This window comes from Macrobrachium rosenbergii, chromosome 1, assembly GCF_040412425.1.
Source record: "Macrobrachium rosenbergii isolate ZJJX-2024 chromosome 1, ASM4041242v1, whole genome shotgun sequence".
Lineage (NCBI taxonomy): Eukaryota > Metazoa > Arthropoda > Malacostraca > Decapoda > Palaemonidae > Macrobrachium > Macrobrachium rosenbergii.
This window is the reverse complement of record NC_089741.1, coordinates 54,371,858-54,388,238: the sequence shown is the minus strand read 5'-3', so window position 1 is coordinate 54,388,238 and position 16,381 is coordinate 54,371,858. Positions and strand designations below refer to the sequence as shown.

Genomic DNA, 16,381 nt, shown 5'->3' with positions numbered 1-16,381 from the left:
TTAGAATTATTTATTGAGTGCTAGTACATCTCTTTATCCATTGTGCCATTTTACCCAGTGCCATTTCAAGTATTAGTGTTCCAGTGTTAAGTGTTCAATCATTCGTCGAGACCTTGACACCCTTAGTGCAGTCTCAATCCATTTGTATGTTTTCTATTTCCCTTGCTGGCCTGTAATTCTTAAATCTCTCTTGCCGAGGGACCCATTTGCCATGCTCTTCTTGGTCTGTGGCTTGTGGCCATTCAAGTCTCCAGTAGGAAGATCTCCAGGCTTTGCAAGCCTCCATATTATTTACTTTTCCATTTGGTTTGATCCTTTTATTGTAAATACAGTTACTTTAGTTAACCCCAGTGTTTACGTAACATTCCCTCATGAAGTAGAGCCCTAACCTCATATGAAACATCCCTTTTTTTCTTTTCTTTTTATGATTCCCTGGACAGTAAAGTCAGATTTCAAGGCCAAGTGAGTAAAGTTCCATTGCCGACCTGCTAAAGTGTTCTACAAATCCAGAAAAACCACGGAAAATCATATAAATATATTTTATATATATATTATGTATATATATATACAAGAGAAACAGGGGAGTGCTGCAAGGCCTTTCGACTCATAGTCCTTTACTTAGCAGACTGAAGAAATATAAAAAGTTTACAGAGAAAGCTCTTATAAATGACAGATGGGGATTACAGAGGAAAAAATATGTATCTGGAATCCAACACAATTGAAGAATTAGCAGAACTGCCAAAACAGGGTTAAATATTTAAGAGGTTTTACAAAGGATTAGGCTCAACCGTTCAGAAGCAGGGACAGGACGCTTAAAAGATTATGCAAGAAGGTGACTGACCACCAAAAATATTACAAAGACACAACTCAATAATTCTTTTTTTTTTTTTTTTGTAAACAATAAAAATTTTTGCAAGATGAACACTTTATTCTTATGTTTAATAATTATTTTTTTTTATAAAAATGTTCCATTTGCAAAAATTTTTATTGTTTACCAAAAAAAAAAAGGGATTATTGGGTTGTACTTTTGTAACATTATTTGTGGTCAATCACCTCCTTGTGTAATTTTTTAAGTGTCCTGTCCATGCTTCTGAATGGTTGAGCCTAATCCTTTGCAAAACCGTTTAAATATTTAACACTGTTTTGGCAGTCCTGCTAATTTTTCAATTGCGTTGGATTCCAGGTACATATTGTTTCCTTTGTGATCCCCATCTATCATTTATATGAGCTTTCTTTGTAAACTTATTTTTATATTTCTTCAGTATGCTAAGTAAGGGATAATAAGTTGAAAGGCCTCGCAGCACTCCATTGTTTCTCTTTCCTTCGAGGATTTTGTCTTTATTTATATATTCATCACGTTCCATATTTTTGTGATTCGGATATACATACCTATGTAGGTGTGTGTGTGTATACAAGCGCATATGTATATATACTACATATATATATATGTATGTATATACATATACATGCAAATACATTATATATATATTGTGTATTTATATATTGTATGTATAATAATACATATGTACATACTATATATATATATATATATATATATATATATATATATATATATATATATATATATAATATATATATATATATATATATATATATATATATATATATATATATATATATATATATATATATATATATAATTTATGTATTTTTTTTACGTAGTGTATGCATGCATATATTATTGTATAATATATATATATATATATATATATATATATATATATATATATATATATATATATATATATATATATATATATATACATACATACATACCATTTATATACACATACATGTGTATATATATATATATACACATATGTATATATTTTTGTACTGTATGTATACATATATATATACATATATATATATATATATGTATATATATATATATATATATATATATATATATATATATATATATATATATATATATATATATATATGAAATGTGACTCGGCGGTATTTCGACACTGACCGAGCATCTTTTAAACGACACATTTCGGCTTTAAGGACGTATGGCCTGCAGACAGGATGTTCTTGTACTTCAGTTGCACTGAAGTTATGAATTGTAATCCACTTTCATTAACGTTATTGATTATAGTCTCTGTCCTACCTCATTACAACATTCGTTTGGTGACACGTCACAATGACGCTTTAGTATATATTTATTGCTAGTGAAGTGAGCATGCAACTGATCACATTATATATATATATATATATATATATATATATATATATATATATATATATATATATATATATAATTGACTTTAACTCATCTTAGGAGGTATGTCTGTCTTCGGCCAAGTTGGAAAGTTCTCTGACAACTAGATTTCTTCACCATTGAAATCTGGTTTTCCATGCATTTGATAAACCAGTGTTGCAACTGAATATTCTGTTCAAACTGATTTTCTTATCATATTGGAATGGAAAATAGATAGAAAATTCATTGGATTTCAGTAGTAAAGATGTAGGTGTACTGAATCTAGAAAACATATGAATCGCCTTTGGACAATGCAGTTGGCACGAAGTTGCCGCTTAGGTTAGATTGAATTAGGTTAGTGTTACGGGTCGAGGCATCTTCACAAGTAAGCAGATTTCTGGGAAAGCTCCCTTGTAATTCTTTCATTTTTCCAAAGGAAACCTTGTGTGTTTAGAATACTGCAAGTGTTAATAAGTATGCGCCTGTGCGGTTGTTTTAAGAGTTCATGCTACCCTTTAAGTGCGAGGTTGGAGGAGTAAATAATTCGTATCTGAGAAGGAACCAGTCTGTTCCCATGAACTTTTAAGATTAAACTGTACCGTGATTTGCCGCATCATGGCTCTCTTAAGTTGGAAAAAAATATGCGTAAGTTTTCGTATTTTTTTTTCTTTCGTCATATTGTACTTCAGTTTGCACTTGGTGAATATGACATCCTTTCGTTCTGATGTTAGCAATAACATGGTCACAGTTCGTTAATTTGGTTAAGCTGCTGAAGTAAAGGCGTTCGGTATGCACAATTAATAAGTAAATGAATAAGTAGGCCAGAACATTTAATTGATTAATTAATATTCCGGGCTCTCGGGACTTAAAAGTTGATGTTTATTTAAGTCCGATATCAGACCTTAACTCAGATGACAATTTTCCATCAGTCATATATGATAAGTGAAAGGAAAAATAAATCGATACGAAAATATATTTTTAAAAGGAGTGCTTTTTCAGGTTCATATTGCGGCTGATTTTAGTTCATGAATGATGACGATGATGTAATTATTATGTATATTTTAATGTAATTCTAGAGGCAGGACAAAGAAAACGCACACTTACATAAAAGCATTCTTATATTTTTGGCAGAAAATACTTCTCGTTAACATATCAGAATCTCACTGTACAGTAATAAATAATACCGGTAATTGAGCTATACATCTAAATATTGCACAGCCTTAATAGTACACAGTCGTAGTTTCGGTAAAACCACTCTTTGAGATGTAGAATAATAAAAAACGAGTAACAAAAAATATACATCAGGAGGACAGTACATTGTGGTGTTGAGTGAACTCGCTGGAAAAGTCATTTCAGATGTAGCCACGAGAAACTTCAGTGCTAGAATTCTAGACTTATTTATGTCGTAGAGCACTAGAGAAAGTCTATGCTAGCATCGGGAGTGCCAAGTGCCTCACAGTAATCGGGATTTACAGCAAAGCAAAGCTTTTGAGATACATATGACTGGAAGTTGGCCTACTGTAAACTAACCCAGGGGTAAAAAACTACTAAATTGAACAGTTAAAAGGTTAAAACCCAGAACCATAGTTCCTTATACATAATTTAAAATTCGTGACGAGAAATACCAACTTGTTTCCTGCGAAAACTATTGAAACTACAGCTTGAGAAGTCAGGTCAGTCTACACAATATAATAAAATAAAGTGACGTTGTGATGGCACCAGGATCTCTCGTTCATCTGCCTACTTTCCAATTTCTCACTACAGATGAAATGACATTTCCGCGAGGCGACGACAGTAATCAAAATATAACGATTTTGGTCTAATTTACATAATTACAAAATTTCCTTCAGGGCTGGAGTGATGTCCAGTGGCCTCGGGAAATGTACATTTTTTACATACATACAAACATACACGCATTAGCGAATGAGTACAGTCTAGTAGTGTGTGTGTGCAGAAGTACAAGGCCACTGGAACTCCAGTCTGTAAAACACTCATTCCAACCTCTATGTACAATCTCAATCCGAACAATCAAATCGAGCTTTCTTGAGCTTTGAAACCCTCACGAATTGAAACTCCCCGTGAAGACCTAACTTACACATATTGTCTACAATAAGCGTGAAAGACATACAACATCTTGGGATGTTCCGTATCGAAGGTTTTCCTTGCCTTGGGGTTCCGGGTAGCTTGTTGGTCTAGCAATCAATGGCCGGGGCTGTGGGAGAGTGGGCGCGTGAAGACTTTAGCCGAGGGATGGGGGAGGGAGGGAGGAAGGGACTTGAGAGGATATCAAACAGATTGGAAGAAAAGGATTGCGGGAAAGACCAGTTTGCTCATTGTGACCCTTCGGTGACAGGATTTGTATCCTTCCGGATATTTTTATGAGATATTTTAAATTCTCGTCGGCTCTTGACTGCCCACTCTGTGGGCTACTTGGGCTGCGATGTGGCTTAATGCCTCGCACAGTAGGCTCAGAGGGGCTGTTGCAAGTTTTCAGGAATTGATTTCTGGAATGAACGGCGCTCCCCGTCCTTGTTAAGCAGGGTATGTAGGGAGCGTGAGAAAACGCTGAGCCTCTCATTCATTCAAATAAATAAAAATAATTTACTCCTTTTCACACATAAAAACACAAAGCCTCATTCACCGTTCACCCTTGAAATACGAATTGAAGTTAATGGAACCGTCTTTGTTAAAGTGGTGAGATCTGAAATGACAACAACTAAGAATTTGTCATGAGAATTTCTCTCTCTCTCTCTCTCTCTCTCTCTCTCTCTCTCTCTCTCTCTCTCTCTCTCTCTCTCTCACACACACAGTTCACTGTGGTGCTCACGTTCACTCTGAATGAGATTAGTATGGAACGCAAGAGGGGATACGATCACAGCACTTTATCTCCCTGAAAAGAAGAGGAGGTGACCGGCGAAGCTTGGAAGAGTAACCACAGCTTATGCCCATAACTGGCCAAGACATATTGGCCTAAGTGGCATTTCCCCATGAAAGAGCCACCTTCGAATATATTCCTTTTCTGGATGATGATCAAGTCCGGGTTGAGTTTCACAGATCACGGCACGGGTAGAAAATCGTAACCAAAAATATTCCTTTATTGTATAAAAAAGGGATTGGTTTTCTAGGACGCTTTTCAGCCATGTCCCGGGATACTATAATCTACTGTGAAACGCGACTCGGATTTGCCGTAAAAATTCTTACAAAATTGTAACCTTAGGAATAAGACCGTTATTGCAATATACTGATATTACATAAAAACTGTTGTACATCCTCCTTATATTCAGTTAATAATACACACTTAAAGTAATAATATTGTTGTAGTTCTTCCAAAAGAATCAGTTTATGTAGTGTTTTGTATTGTTTACGGAACTTGTAAAGAAAAGGCTTTTATAACTAACTCCGTTTGCTGTAATTGAAAGAGTCCCTTACATTTTCCTCATCGAAAGCGTGGAGGACAAATCTACGAAATAAAAATAACTCGTACATTCTAAACATCAACTTTCTGATCCACTGAATTTGTGCTAGACTCAGAGCTGAGCTAAATTTGACTGATTTCTATCACATGTACGTCGACCGGACTGTGTAACATCTGGAAGCTGGTTATTTTTAACTGCTGACTGATTATTCTTGTAAACTACTTCGGCAACTGTCTAGGTTATGAATGAATCTGAGATATAGTTAATGACTATTTCAATTAAGACCACACGAACCATTTGAATATTTATTGTGTTTACGTTATTTATGAGTAATCTTCCTAAGTAGCAAAATGTGATAGCAATGGTTGTTGACAACGACTTCGACTACTGGATGTGGGAAGTAACTGCAAAAATCAGAATGAATAGTCTTAAATGAGAGCGCTGATATTCGGTCACTGATCGGAAGTTGTATATATAAAAAAAAAACTAGCACGTCAAGTATCAATGTCCGTTTACGTTCTTATGATATCCTCTCACTACTTACAGACAGACTAACACTTAGTTGGCAGAAGTAATATTGACACTGTTTCCGACAATGTCCGTGAAATTAAGGAACAATAAAATTATTCACGGTTTCAAGATGCAGTTGATGTGCAGTAACTAAAAAACAAAGTTGGCAAGGGAAAAAAAAAATTGCCACGTCCTCGAGGTTGTGTAAACATGACAAGCTTTTCACTCGTAAGGATTCACTATTTATCGCGTGGAAGTTCACTATACATCGGCAACATTATTCTCTGTCTCACTGTCTACAGGCGCGTAGCTTAGATCTAAACGGTACTAGTAGATGGACGTTGTGCTTGAAGAGGATCCCATAGATGTATGGGGATAACGGCTAACACTTTCGAAGCAAAATTACTGAGAAAATTCTCTACTTAAATCGGTATTATTCCGTTTGAGTTCCTAGTTACCAATACGCACGACTGGGGAAGTTGTTGTTCTTCGTAAATCATTTACGTCTAGTTTACAGTATTTATTGTGCAAGCATCGTCTCTCTTTTTTTTTTTTATCTAAGTGCCTTTCTATTTATCAACATGCACGCGCGCAATATTCATTTATATGTTATTCCGAAGAAAACAAACGAACACGGTATATATATTTTCAAACGTCTATAACAGCGCTTCTACGAAATTGACAAGTGCTTACAATTTGTTTCCGAAACCTACTGGAGTCACTGTCACGTATCATCAACAACATTAATTTTCAGTTCATAAATATACTCGTATATATACATTTATATATATACATTATTTACAACGCTCGGAGCAGACATATTCTATTACCTATTCAGGAAGATTATAATTCCGTCACAAAGTCTTCTAAGGGCTGGGATAAATTATGGTATTGAACTGACACAATAAAAAAAAAAACAGTAAAAATCAACGTATAATTTGTGCAAAACTTATCTACCTGTGTCATATTTGGATACGTGATCAGCTTCCGGTGCTGAGGTGCTCAGTGTCGCTTGAGCACATTCATATAGCCTCTTTTTATCATGTTCCCGTCGCACTTTGCACCATATGGCCAGTAGTTTTCTCATATTGGTGCCAAACTGTAGTCCCATATGTTCGTCATGCCAGGGTCACGCAAGCTCGATCATACGCATTCGTTTTTGGCACCAGTTTTGGCTACTTCTTCGAAAGTCAGGTGGCCAGATGGTATAACATCGCGTTCGTGTGAACATCGGTCTATGCTAATTCCTCTTTCACTGGTGAAGCTGATCTGAATATTCTATTCACGCAAAAAGTTTACACCTTATGTCCTGTCCATTGCGATCTATCGTGAGCTACATTAATCCACTACATTATATTATGGGAATTACGCATCTATCACATAAGTTTATGCTATGGAAATTACGCATTCTAACTTCTGTCTTTCTGTGACTTGGCATGTCAAAATATTATATAGTAGTTACGCTGCTGGACTACCACACGGATCAACCAAGGTTTCAAAATATGACTTGAGTGCTCTGCGTATGTATGCTTACGCTAATACGCCAGTAATAAAAAAAAATAGATAATTGATAACAAAGAGGCATAACTAAAGTAATCTGAAAGATGAGCATCGCAATTTTGCTTTCCTATTTGTTGTTAGTTGATAATAAGTTGAAGTGAGCAAGCGTCTTACGCGTTACTTAAACTACGTATAACGGATTGATCGCACTTCACTGACTCATAACAATCTCACGAATCTAACGGAAATAACTGTACCAAAAAATATGTAAATGTATAAGTGCGGTTTCAGAATGTGGAATTCCAAAATGTATAATTCTCCTCTGCCCATCAGCACAATTTTCTTGTGGGTTTTGGGTAGCAATGCCCATCTCGGTCTCAATACCATGAAAAACAATTAGGTAATTTTCCTTTCCGTTAGCGGCTTTGAAACGAGACCGTTAGAAATATAAATGCTCTTTCCAGCAACTTGGCTGCAAGAACACGCGACAGCCCAACAAATGTAGTTTATTTTCTTTCTCAGAGGTAGTTCATCATATGGTAAGGACGTACTCGGCATGACGTATTTGAAAATTCGCGGTAAAAAAAAAAATTGCGGGTTTTTGAATGGAATCACACGCGCATTCGCTGGCATACACACACTCGGCAGTTCTAGCCCGTTATCGTTACACGCTACTGATATGATCCCACTATATTCATATAAGGCAATGAAGTCATGGCAGGCGTGTATAATGATACATCGTCTAAAATCTAAGATGTACAAGGTTAATAACGAGTTCATTATAACATCTGAGTCGACAGGGTTAAGGCGGATTCACACGAATACCGTATAGTTTCCTGACACCTTTCAACAATTCCCGAACATTAGCCAAATATTTTTGTTGAAATTGAGATTTCGTTTGCTTGTGATGGGTGACATCATCGTAGCGATCGTGAATGAAGTCAGTTTTGCATCAGTATAGAAATTATCACCTGTTTATGGTAAGTCAGGGGGCAAAATGCTAAAAGATACAAGGGCTCGTGTGAAATCCGACTTCGACATTCATTGTGTATCAATATTTTGTCATAATACTGCACGCTTTACGCAATGCCCTTGAAATTCAGTGTAATACTTTACGACATGGCAATTGAAAGTTACATACATGTGGCATGCAAGTAAAAAATATACGGTAAAAAAGCCTTCGTAAGTGAATATTTCATTTTATATAACAATTAGTATATATAACAATGTCCATTCAAAAGAGATATGTATGCGCTAACAAATGAAATGAGTCAAACGCTGACGTGTCATTCTCACGCTTAGAAAACGCTGGAAGCCTCTTGCATTTCGGCCCTGCTCGCACGAGGCGAATTCAGTCGCGGCGGTTCCAAGCGGCTGCTGTTCCGTAATCAGTAGGATCTTAGGGTAGTTCACATACAAGCGAACCTTTTTTTTTTTTTAACTTGGTGCCTAACGCGTGATCTGAGTTTACCGGCGCGCTAATGCTCGCCAGTTCTGCTTCTCGAGAGACATGTTCCTATTTTACCGTTCACGCGACGCAGTTGCGTTGGTACTTTTGCTAGAAGAATACGTAAGACTGGAGACTGTCAGAATTGATAAAGAATTTTTTTACTTTCAATGAAATTGAAAAACTCCCATCTATATGGGACATGGGTTATCAAATTATAAGGATTAAGCCGTAATGAAAAGGTACCTTAAGTGAATCATCAAACGGTTTTATGGTCATTCTGAAATAACTGAAAAATTTTTGGTTCGTAGTCTCTTGTTTTTGGACATAAAACTACGATCATTCCTTGTGAGGTCTATCATTTTTGCAAAAGCATGCTGCTACTTCCTCGACAACCAAATTGACACTGAAGAAAGAATGGTGAACCGCAGCATTGAACGCCTCCTGCGAACGGTAACTTCGCAATGCTCTCTTGGGAACGCGGCGATTGAAACCGCTTCGTGTTAACGGGGCCTCAGAGGATTCTCGCACTCACAAATCATCTTAGAGTCACAATTTCATTCTTGCATTCACTCACAGAACACGACGACCTCGTCACACACATTGCATATTATTTACATTACAAATACCCTGTATATTTCCAATAAAAATATCGAATCTCGCCATCGCTTAAGAAACCAAGTCCAAGAAATTTGTTTTTTGAGACTTAAATTCTATACCTTAACCCTACAAATTTTCTTTAAATGCATGTTTCGAGAGAGCACGTGACTATTAGCATTCAACAATCATTACTGTGCCTTTTCGAAAGAGATCAGAATAAATGGTTTTTACGGGTAACCAAAATCATCCCACTTCCTTCCACTGACTTAAGTATACATCACACGCTCCTTAAGACAAAATAATACTAATTAAAGAAAAAAAAAACAATCGCACAGTCAGCTTTGGTATGAAAAGAGACATTCTTCATTTGTGGAAGATCATGTTTGATTAAAAAATTAAGATCCGTCCATTGATTCCTTAAAAGATTCAACAGTTCATTACACTGTCATCACTCACAGTGGAATAAGATTATAAATAAATGTTACAGTTCGCGCGTTTTTCAAAATTCCGTACACAGTGACGTACATAGTACATCCACCAATACGCAACCCCCTACTATAACTTAATTGATTTGCACTTCCCGAAATGGGGACGTTATTCACTCTTAAGAACTTTCCTCACGCGTGGTTGTTATTCATGGCTTCCATCTGTTGTTTCTTCTTCTCCTTCTCGTTGGTGTAGTTGACGAGAGCAGGTTCCATTAGCAGAAGGAAAGCGGAGATCACCATTGAAAATCCCATGAAATAATAACAGTGTACGAAACTGTTCGTGCTGTCCACTAGTATTCCTGAAATGAAGACATGACCAATTAGCTTGATCACAAGTGCGACTTGAGTTTTGGATCTTTTCGTACATTTGCGGGCATCGCTAAGCTAGAGTATTATACATCATTCAGTTTTATTCTTGATTAGACGGTTCAAATTTACGACGAAGATTCAAAATATAAAGCCCTACCACCCAGGAAGCAAATATCTCTGTCGTAGACACACAATCTCCCTGATTTGAGTTTCACGTAAAGATATACGGCATAATGAAATTTATGTTACCGAAACCCTAAAAGGACAACTCGAACAGAACACATCGTTAACTCACCGTTTACTTGCGGCGATATGAAGTTCATACACCCATGGAAGAGCCTGGCTAAACCGTAGGATGAGGCAAGGCGAGCCGCCCCGTGGTGCTGAGCGAGGAGGGTGGGTATCAGCACGAACCAGGCACCGATGCCAAAGCCGTACAGGCCCAGGATGGCCGTCAGTGAGGCAAATGTATCCAGCTGGGGCACCAGTAGGACAGACATCCCTGACGCTATGCCACTGAGGATGGAAGGAGGAACATTAGATGAGACTGACAAATTTCAGTGACAACACCTATTTTCAAGCAAAGGATCGCTGCTTGGATGTTGCTGAGAAAATAATAACAGTTAAGAAATTTATACTATGTATGAAATAACTAGTATTCATATGCGAAGAGTTGTAAACAGCAACTTATTACTGTGGCCACGTCACATGAACCGGTTTTCAAATTTCCACATGACCACCACGCATACATTTCTCAGTGCTTGAAAGTATTTCAAATTCTGTCATTATATACTGGCAAAATGATTAGTTTTTCATATTTATCATGTAAAGTAATGTGACAAAAGTAATCATAGGACATTGTTATATTTCATACTCCAGATATTCTTCGAGCATTATTTAATTATTTTTCTATAGTTAACTAGATCACACTTTAAAGAGAATCTTTCCCCCACAGGTTCTTACCTGACGAAGTAGAGGTAGCTGTTCTTAATAAGCCCAAGGTCTGAAACAAAGCCGATTCCCAGACGACCCACCAAATCGACAATGGACGATATCGAGAGCATCTGGGGGATTTGGGATGATGGAATATCCACTGACTCAGCATATGCAGGTAAGAAAAATATAGCGTGTGGAGCCCCAGTTGCCATGAAAAATACTGACATGGCAACCATTAAAAACAGAGGATTTTTGAAAAGGGAGACGTCGATGCAACTCAACATGAGTGTGTACAAACAGCTAGGGCCGTCGCCCTCTGAGCCTTCCTCCTCTTCGTCTTCTTCATCATCTATGTCTTTTTCCTTCTCTTTTTCTTCTTGAAGTTTGTCTTCTGCACTTGGATCTTCTTGTAATTTTACCTTCTCTTCCTCACCTACCTTTGGTGTTTGTTCTTCATCCATTTCCTCAGAAATTTGGGAATCGTTGTCTTGTTCTTTGATGACAGCAGTCATTATTCTACCTTGTACTCTGCGAACAGAACTCTGCCTACCAAGCTGAGGTCTACCGTCCATGCTCAGTCGTGATTGTGAATGGCGGATGCTGCCAGAGCGGTTTCTAGATAACTGGGTAGTGCCCTCTTCTTCAGATGCCAGTCTCACGAGGGTAGGATGTCTTGCAACTTTCTGGTTAGAGTCTGAACCATCTGAAGTTAATCTTACGAGAGGCTGATGCTTGGTTTCGCTCGTTAATGCTAGTTTAGATAGAGAAGATTTACTGCTAGCTGCAGTGCTAAGTTTTGAAAGAGAAGATTTACTTCCAAGGGCCATACGAATGGATGATCGGCTGCCCATTGATGCCCGTTCACCTGATATGCTCCAAGACCTTGCATACAGTGTTAGATCAGGGATGCTGTTCATCATGGAGGCGCTCCTCAGGAATGATACCTCTCCTCTTAGTTCTTCTTCTTCCACTGTTGTTGTTGAGTTGAGGCGGTTACGGACCATTCTCTGCCAAATAGCGTGAGGTCTGTTCAGTGGAGTACCTGGGGCAGAAGCAGGAGAGGGCAAATTAGCTCTAGGGGTGGCAGGGGTATTTGGTAGTAACTTGTTGTGCTCTGGTACAGGTGCGTGAATTTCTGATAATTCCTCCTTTGGCTGCTTAGCCTTTTCCTCGGCCTGAATCAGGGCATGCAGACGAATGGGGCGATACAGCATAGATGCAGCGCATATGTGAAGTTGCATGGCTGCCAAGATCAGCATGGTTCCCCTGAGGCCGTACTCATCCATAAGATAATCCACTAAGGGTGGCAGGAAAAAGCCTCCAAGGGCATTGCCAGAGACACATATGGCTGATGCAAGGGCACGGCGCTTTTCAAAGTATAGTGATACGATCAGAACACCAGGAGTTGTTGTAAGACCTGCGCCCAGACCTGTGAGAGGAGGAACAAAGAAGAAAAATGAACTTGACCCTCTTCAATTACTATATTAAAAAAAATTTTGAAGTCTGAAGTCTAATAAATTATTAACTGGAAATAAAACTTTGAGATCTTGAAATGTCATTATCAGCAGTTAGAATCATTAAAAAACGAGGATTCTGCATTAACGCTAGGGGAAAAACGATTGGCTCTAGCTAAAACAATAACACTCACTGACGCTGTTAAAAAAATACACGTCCACAAGAAATACACTTTGCCCCCAGCACAAAAAAGTTGTTGATTTTGGTACAAAAGCATTGGCACTAGTAAGAATAGAAACCAAGGCTCTTTAAAAGACTTTCTCATCAACGCCCAAACCTTGACAGCCCTTACCTGTCAAGACGCCAACTGAAAGGATGAGCTGGTTCATGGAGACAGCCTGCGACCCCAGAACGAGACCCAAACAGCAGAGAATTCCACCGACGAAGGACACTTTTCGAGAGGTAAAGTTTCTGCATAGCGTTCCCGTTAGAGGAGCTGGAAGGGGTGAGAGGAAACAAGTCGACATGAAATATAAAACATTTGCTTAATTTTGAACTTAGATATAAATATAAAAGTTACTAATAGTTGACGTATAAGTAGGACATTATAAGTCTTTATTCTGTTGGTCTTGAAGGCTTTCGTTTCTCAAGCTTTAGAAGCTTCACACACACACACACACACACACACACACACACACATATATATATATATATATATATTTATATATATTATATATATATATATATATATATATATATATATATATATATATTGTGTGTGTGTATGTATACGTATACATACATATCCTTATATCTATGTGTTGCGTGTCTGTGCTTGTAGTTAGATGCGTTTATAATCTAGAGTTAGACTTACATAGTCACGGAATGGAGGTACAGGGAAGGCCGAGCTACTTAATACCGAAGCGCACATATTCAGTCGTACAGTGTTGTTACATTATTATTATTATTATTATTATTATTATTATTATTATTATTATTGCGATTGGGCAAACATTCATATGGAACGAGTCTAAAAGGTGATTAACTTGCAAAACAAGTTAATCACCCATTTATGAAAGCAGTAAAAACTGAATGACCAAGGTATAAAGATGAAGCCGATAAATAAATACTTAAGTGAATCAAAAAAAAAGTTTTAAGAAGTTAACGCGTGTCTCCTTTAACCGCTGCCCTAGTTATACACTCTGTAATCAATAGCAGGATGTAGGCCTACTGGTTTCTTAGAAACTTCCCATCTTGGCTCTGCTTCCTTCTTGACACAATCTTTTTATTTGCTTCTTGATGACCTCTCACATACCAGAGTTCCCAATTTCGGAAATAGAACTTCAGAAAAATAAAGAAACGACTTTTGAAAGTCGAAGCGTTTTTAATAAAGTTGTAACTGAGGGCAAAAGAAGGTTGTTTTACGAACTTCCCACTGTCTATATTTGTCTCATGGTATACTGTGACTGCTTACACCATAATCACAGGGGCTGCGACGAGTTTCTTAGGATCGGTTAGGATTTACGTCTGGCACGGTGTTACTGGCTGCATGTTCATTCCCCGACAGGTGGTCAGTGGAGATTTATGCGCTGTGGGGAAGGTGGGGGGGAGGAGGGAGGAAGGGGACGGGCTCTCGCTAGTGGTTAATCATCCAAGCACTGTTTAGACTCAGCGTCACTGATTGAGGGACAAGCTTTGTCGCAGATATCATATGAAACCTTTCAGTTGAACCACAGGGGAACAGCCTGAGTAATTTTATGTTAAATAAACACCAGCGTTTACAGAAAAACAGCTTAGTAAAATTAAATGATCATGTGCACATGATTTATCAGTGCTAAGTGTGTCTTTATAATTTCTTTTAAACTTTTGATTTTGTTATAAAACCTGCTTGGAAGCAGTGAGTTGAAAGAGGTCGCGTACATTATTTTTAGCTAAACTTTCATGCACAGTGCATTCACAAATTCATACAAGCTCTCAAATGTTCAGATTAAAGTTCCTCTCTCTCTCTCTCTTACACACACACACACACACACACACACACACGCCATACATAAAAAGACCCTGGCAACTAGTCCAGAGTTCCCCTGAGATTAAAATCTTGTTTCGTGTGTGGCCGTACATTTTTTTTTAAATTCTCGAACGTCCTAATGACCACATCTTTTGAACATATGTTGAAAACATGTTCAGATTAGCCCTCCCTCTCTCTCTCTCTCTCTCTCTCTCTCACAAAGACCCTGGCAACTGGTTCAGAGTTCCCAAGATATTAAATTTTGTTGTTTCGTGTGTGGCCTTACATGTGTTTTAAATTCTCGAGAGTCCTAACGACCATAGATCTTTTAAACATCTGTTGAAAACATATTCTGACTGTATGTTAAAATTAAACGTTTCCTTCTTTTTTAAACGTACATCGACCAAACACACTAGATAATGAATGACTCACATACACGCGCGCAGCCAGACAGACGTTTAGAGAAAACCCGTTGGAATTAGGCTCAACAGACGTTGGCCATGACCTTGGGCATCCCGCTAATGCCTTTAAATCCCTCCTCTCCTGAGGACGGCGCGGGAATGACGTCACTATCTGGCCTATACCAGTTTTCAGACGTAAATGGATTGCAGTGGATCTCCTCCGTGCAGTTAGGCTGTTGACACGTGTCAATGCCGCCCTTTTATAATCTGGCTACAAAAGGTTGAGAGACTCGAAGGTGATCAGCACTGCCGCCATATTTTCTTAAACCCATTCAGACTTTTCAGGGAAAAAGAGTGATATTTTGATAGATTTGGCATTCTTTTTGAGCGGCTCTGCCATTTCCTCATGTATGGATGATTAAGTGAAGTGACCGAGGGTCACGGTAGGCAGAGGATTGTCTGTCACCTCCCGTCTCCATTCGTCAGTACAAAAGCAAAGCAAAAAGATAAACAAATTATACTTGGACCTTGCTTGCTCAATACAAAATTTAATTAAAGTCATGTAATATTATATATATATTTATATATATATATATATATATATATATATATATATATATATATATATATATAGAATCTTACTTTTAGACACATATGTAATTCAAATAATATTAATGCCTTTCTTATCTTCTCGATTGCGCGCTTTTTGATATGCTTGTAACTACGAAGGTGATATCCAAACACAAGAAATTGAAGAGACTTGTGATTTCCCGTCGCGGAGACGAACCCGGGTCACCTTAACCAAGGAGGTCACGTTGCCGACCTGGCTACGAGAAGGGATAAAAGTCTATTACCTGTCGAGATATATATACCTGTCGTTTTTCAGATATATTTACTAGAGCTGAATAGACCCATCCTCACCATCGCAGCCAAGTGGGCAATCGAGAAGTTAAGAGGGCATTGTGGCTATTAGAATTACATATGTGTCTGGTAAAAGCGACCAGTAGATTCTACATATATATTTCAGCCTAAAAAGCAATAAAAACGAATGCCCACTTGGCTGCGATGGTGAGGATGGGTCTAT

The 16,381-nt window shown here is 37.8% G+C and overlaps 2 protein-coding genes across 4 annotated transcripts in view; one reads left to right on the top strand and one right to left on the bottom strand.

The window, feature by feature from the left end:
* Positions 1–3,327: 3,327 nt before the first annotated feature.
* The window catches only part of LOC136837185 (monocarboxylate transporter 9-like), a 43,165-nt gene continuing 30,111 nt past the window's right edge, over positions 3,328–16,381 (bottom strand). The window contains exons 2-5 of the mRNA XM_067101876.1: positions 13,241–13,384; positions 11,461–12,862; positions 10,793–11,013; positions 3,328–10,487 (exon numbers count right to left, since the gene is read on the bottom strand). Coding sequence (XP_066957977.1) covers positions 10,318–10,487; positions 10,793–11,013; positions 11,461–12,862; positions 13,241–13,384 — 1,937 coding nt within the window. The 3' untranslated portion in view covers positions 3,328–10,317. The remainder of the gene's footprint in view (positions 10,488–10,792; positions 11,014–11,460; positions 12,863–13,240; positions 13,385–16,381) is intronic.
* The window catches only part of LOC136837494 (uncharacterized), a 214,960-nt gene continuing 210,053 nt past the window's right edge, over positions 11,475–16,381 (top strand). For all 3 annotated transcript variants that reach the window (XR_010852712.1, XR_010852720.1, XM_067102455.1), the window contains exon 1: positions 11,475–11,608. The gene's annotated coding sequence lies outside the window, so the exon portion shown is untranslated. The remainder of the gene's footprint in view (positions 11,609–16,381) is intronic.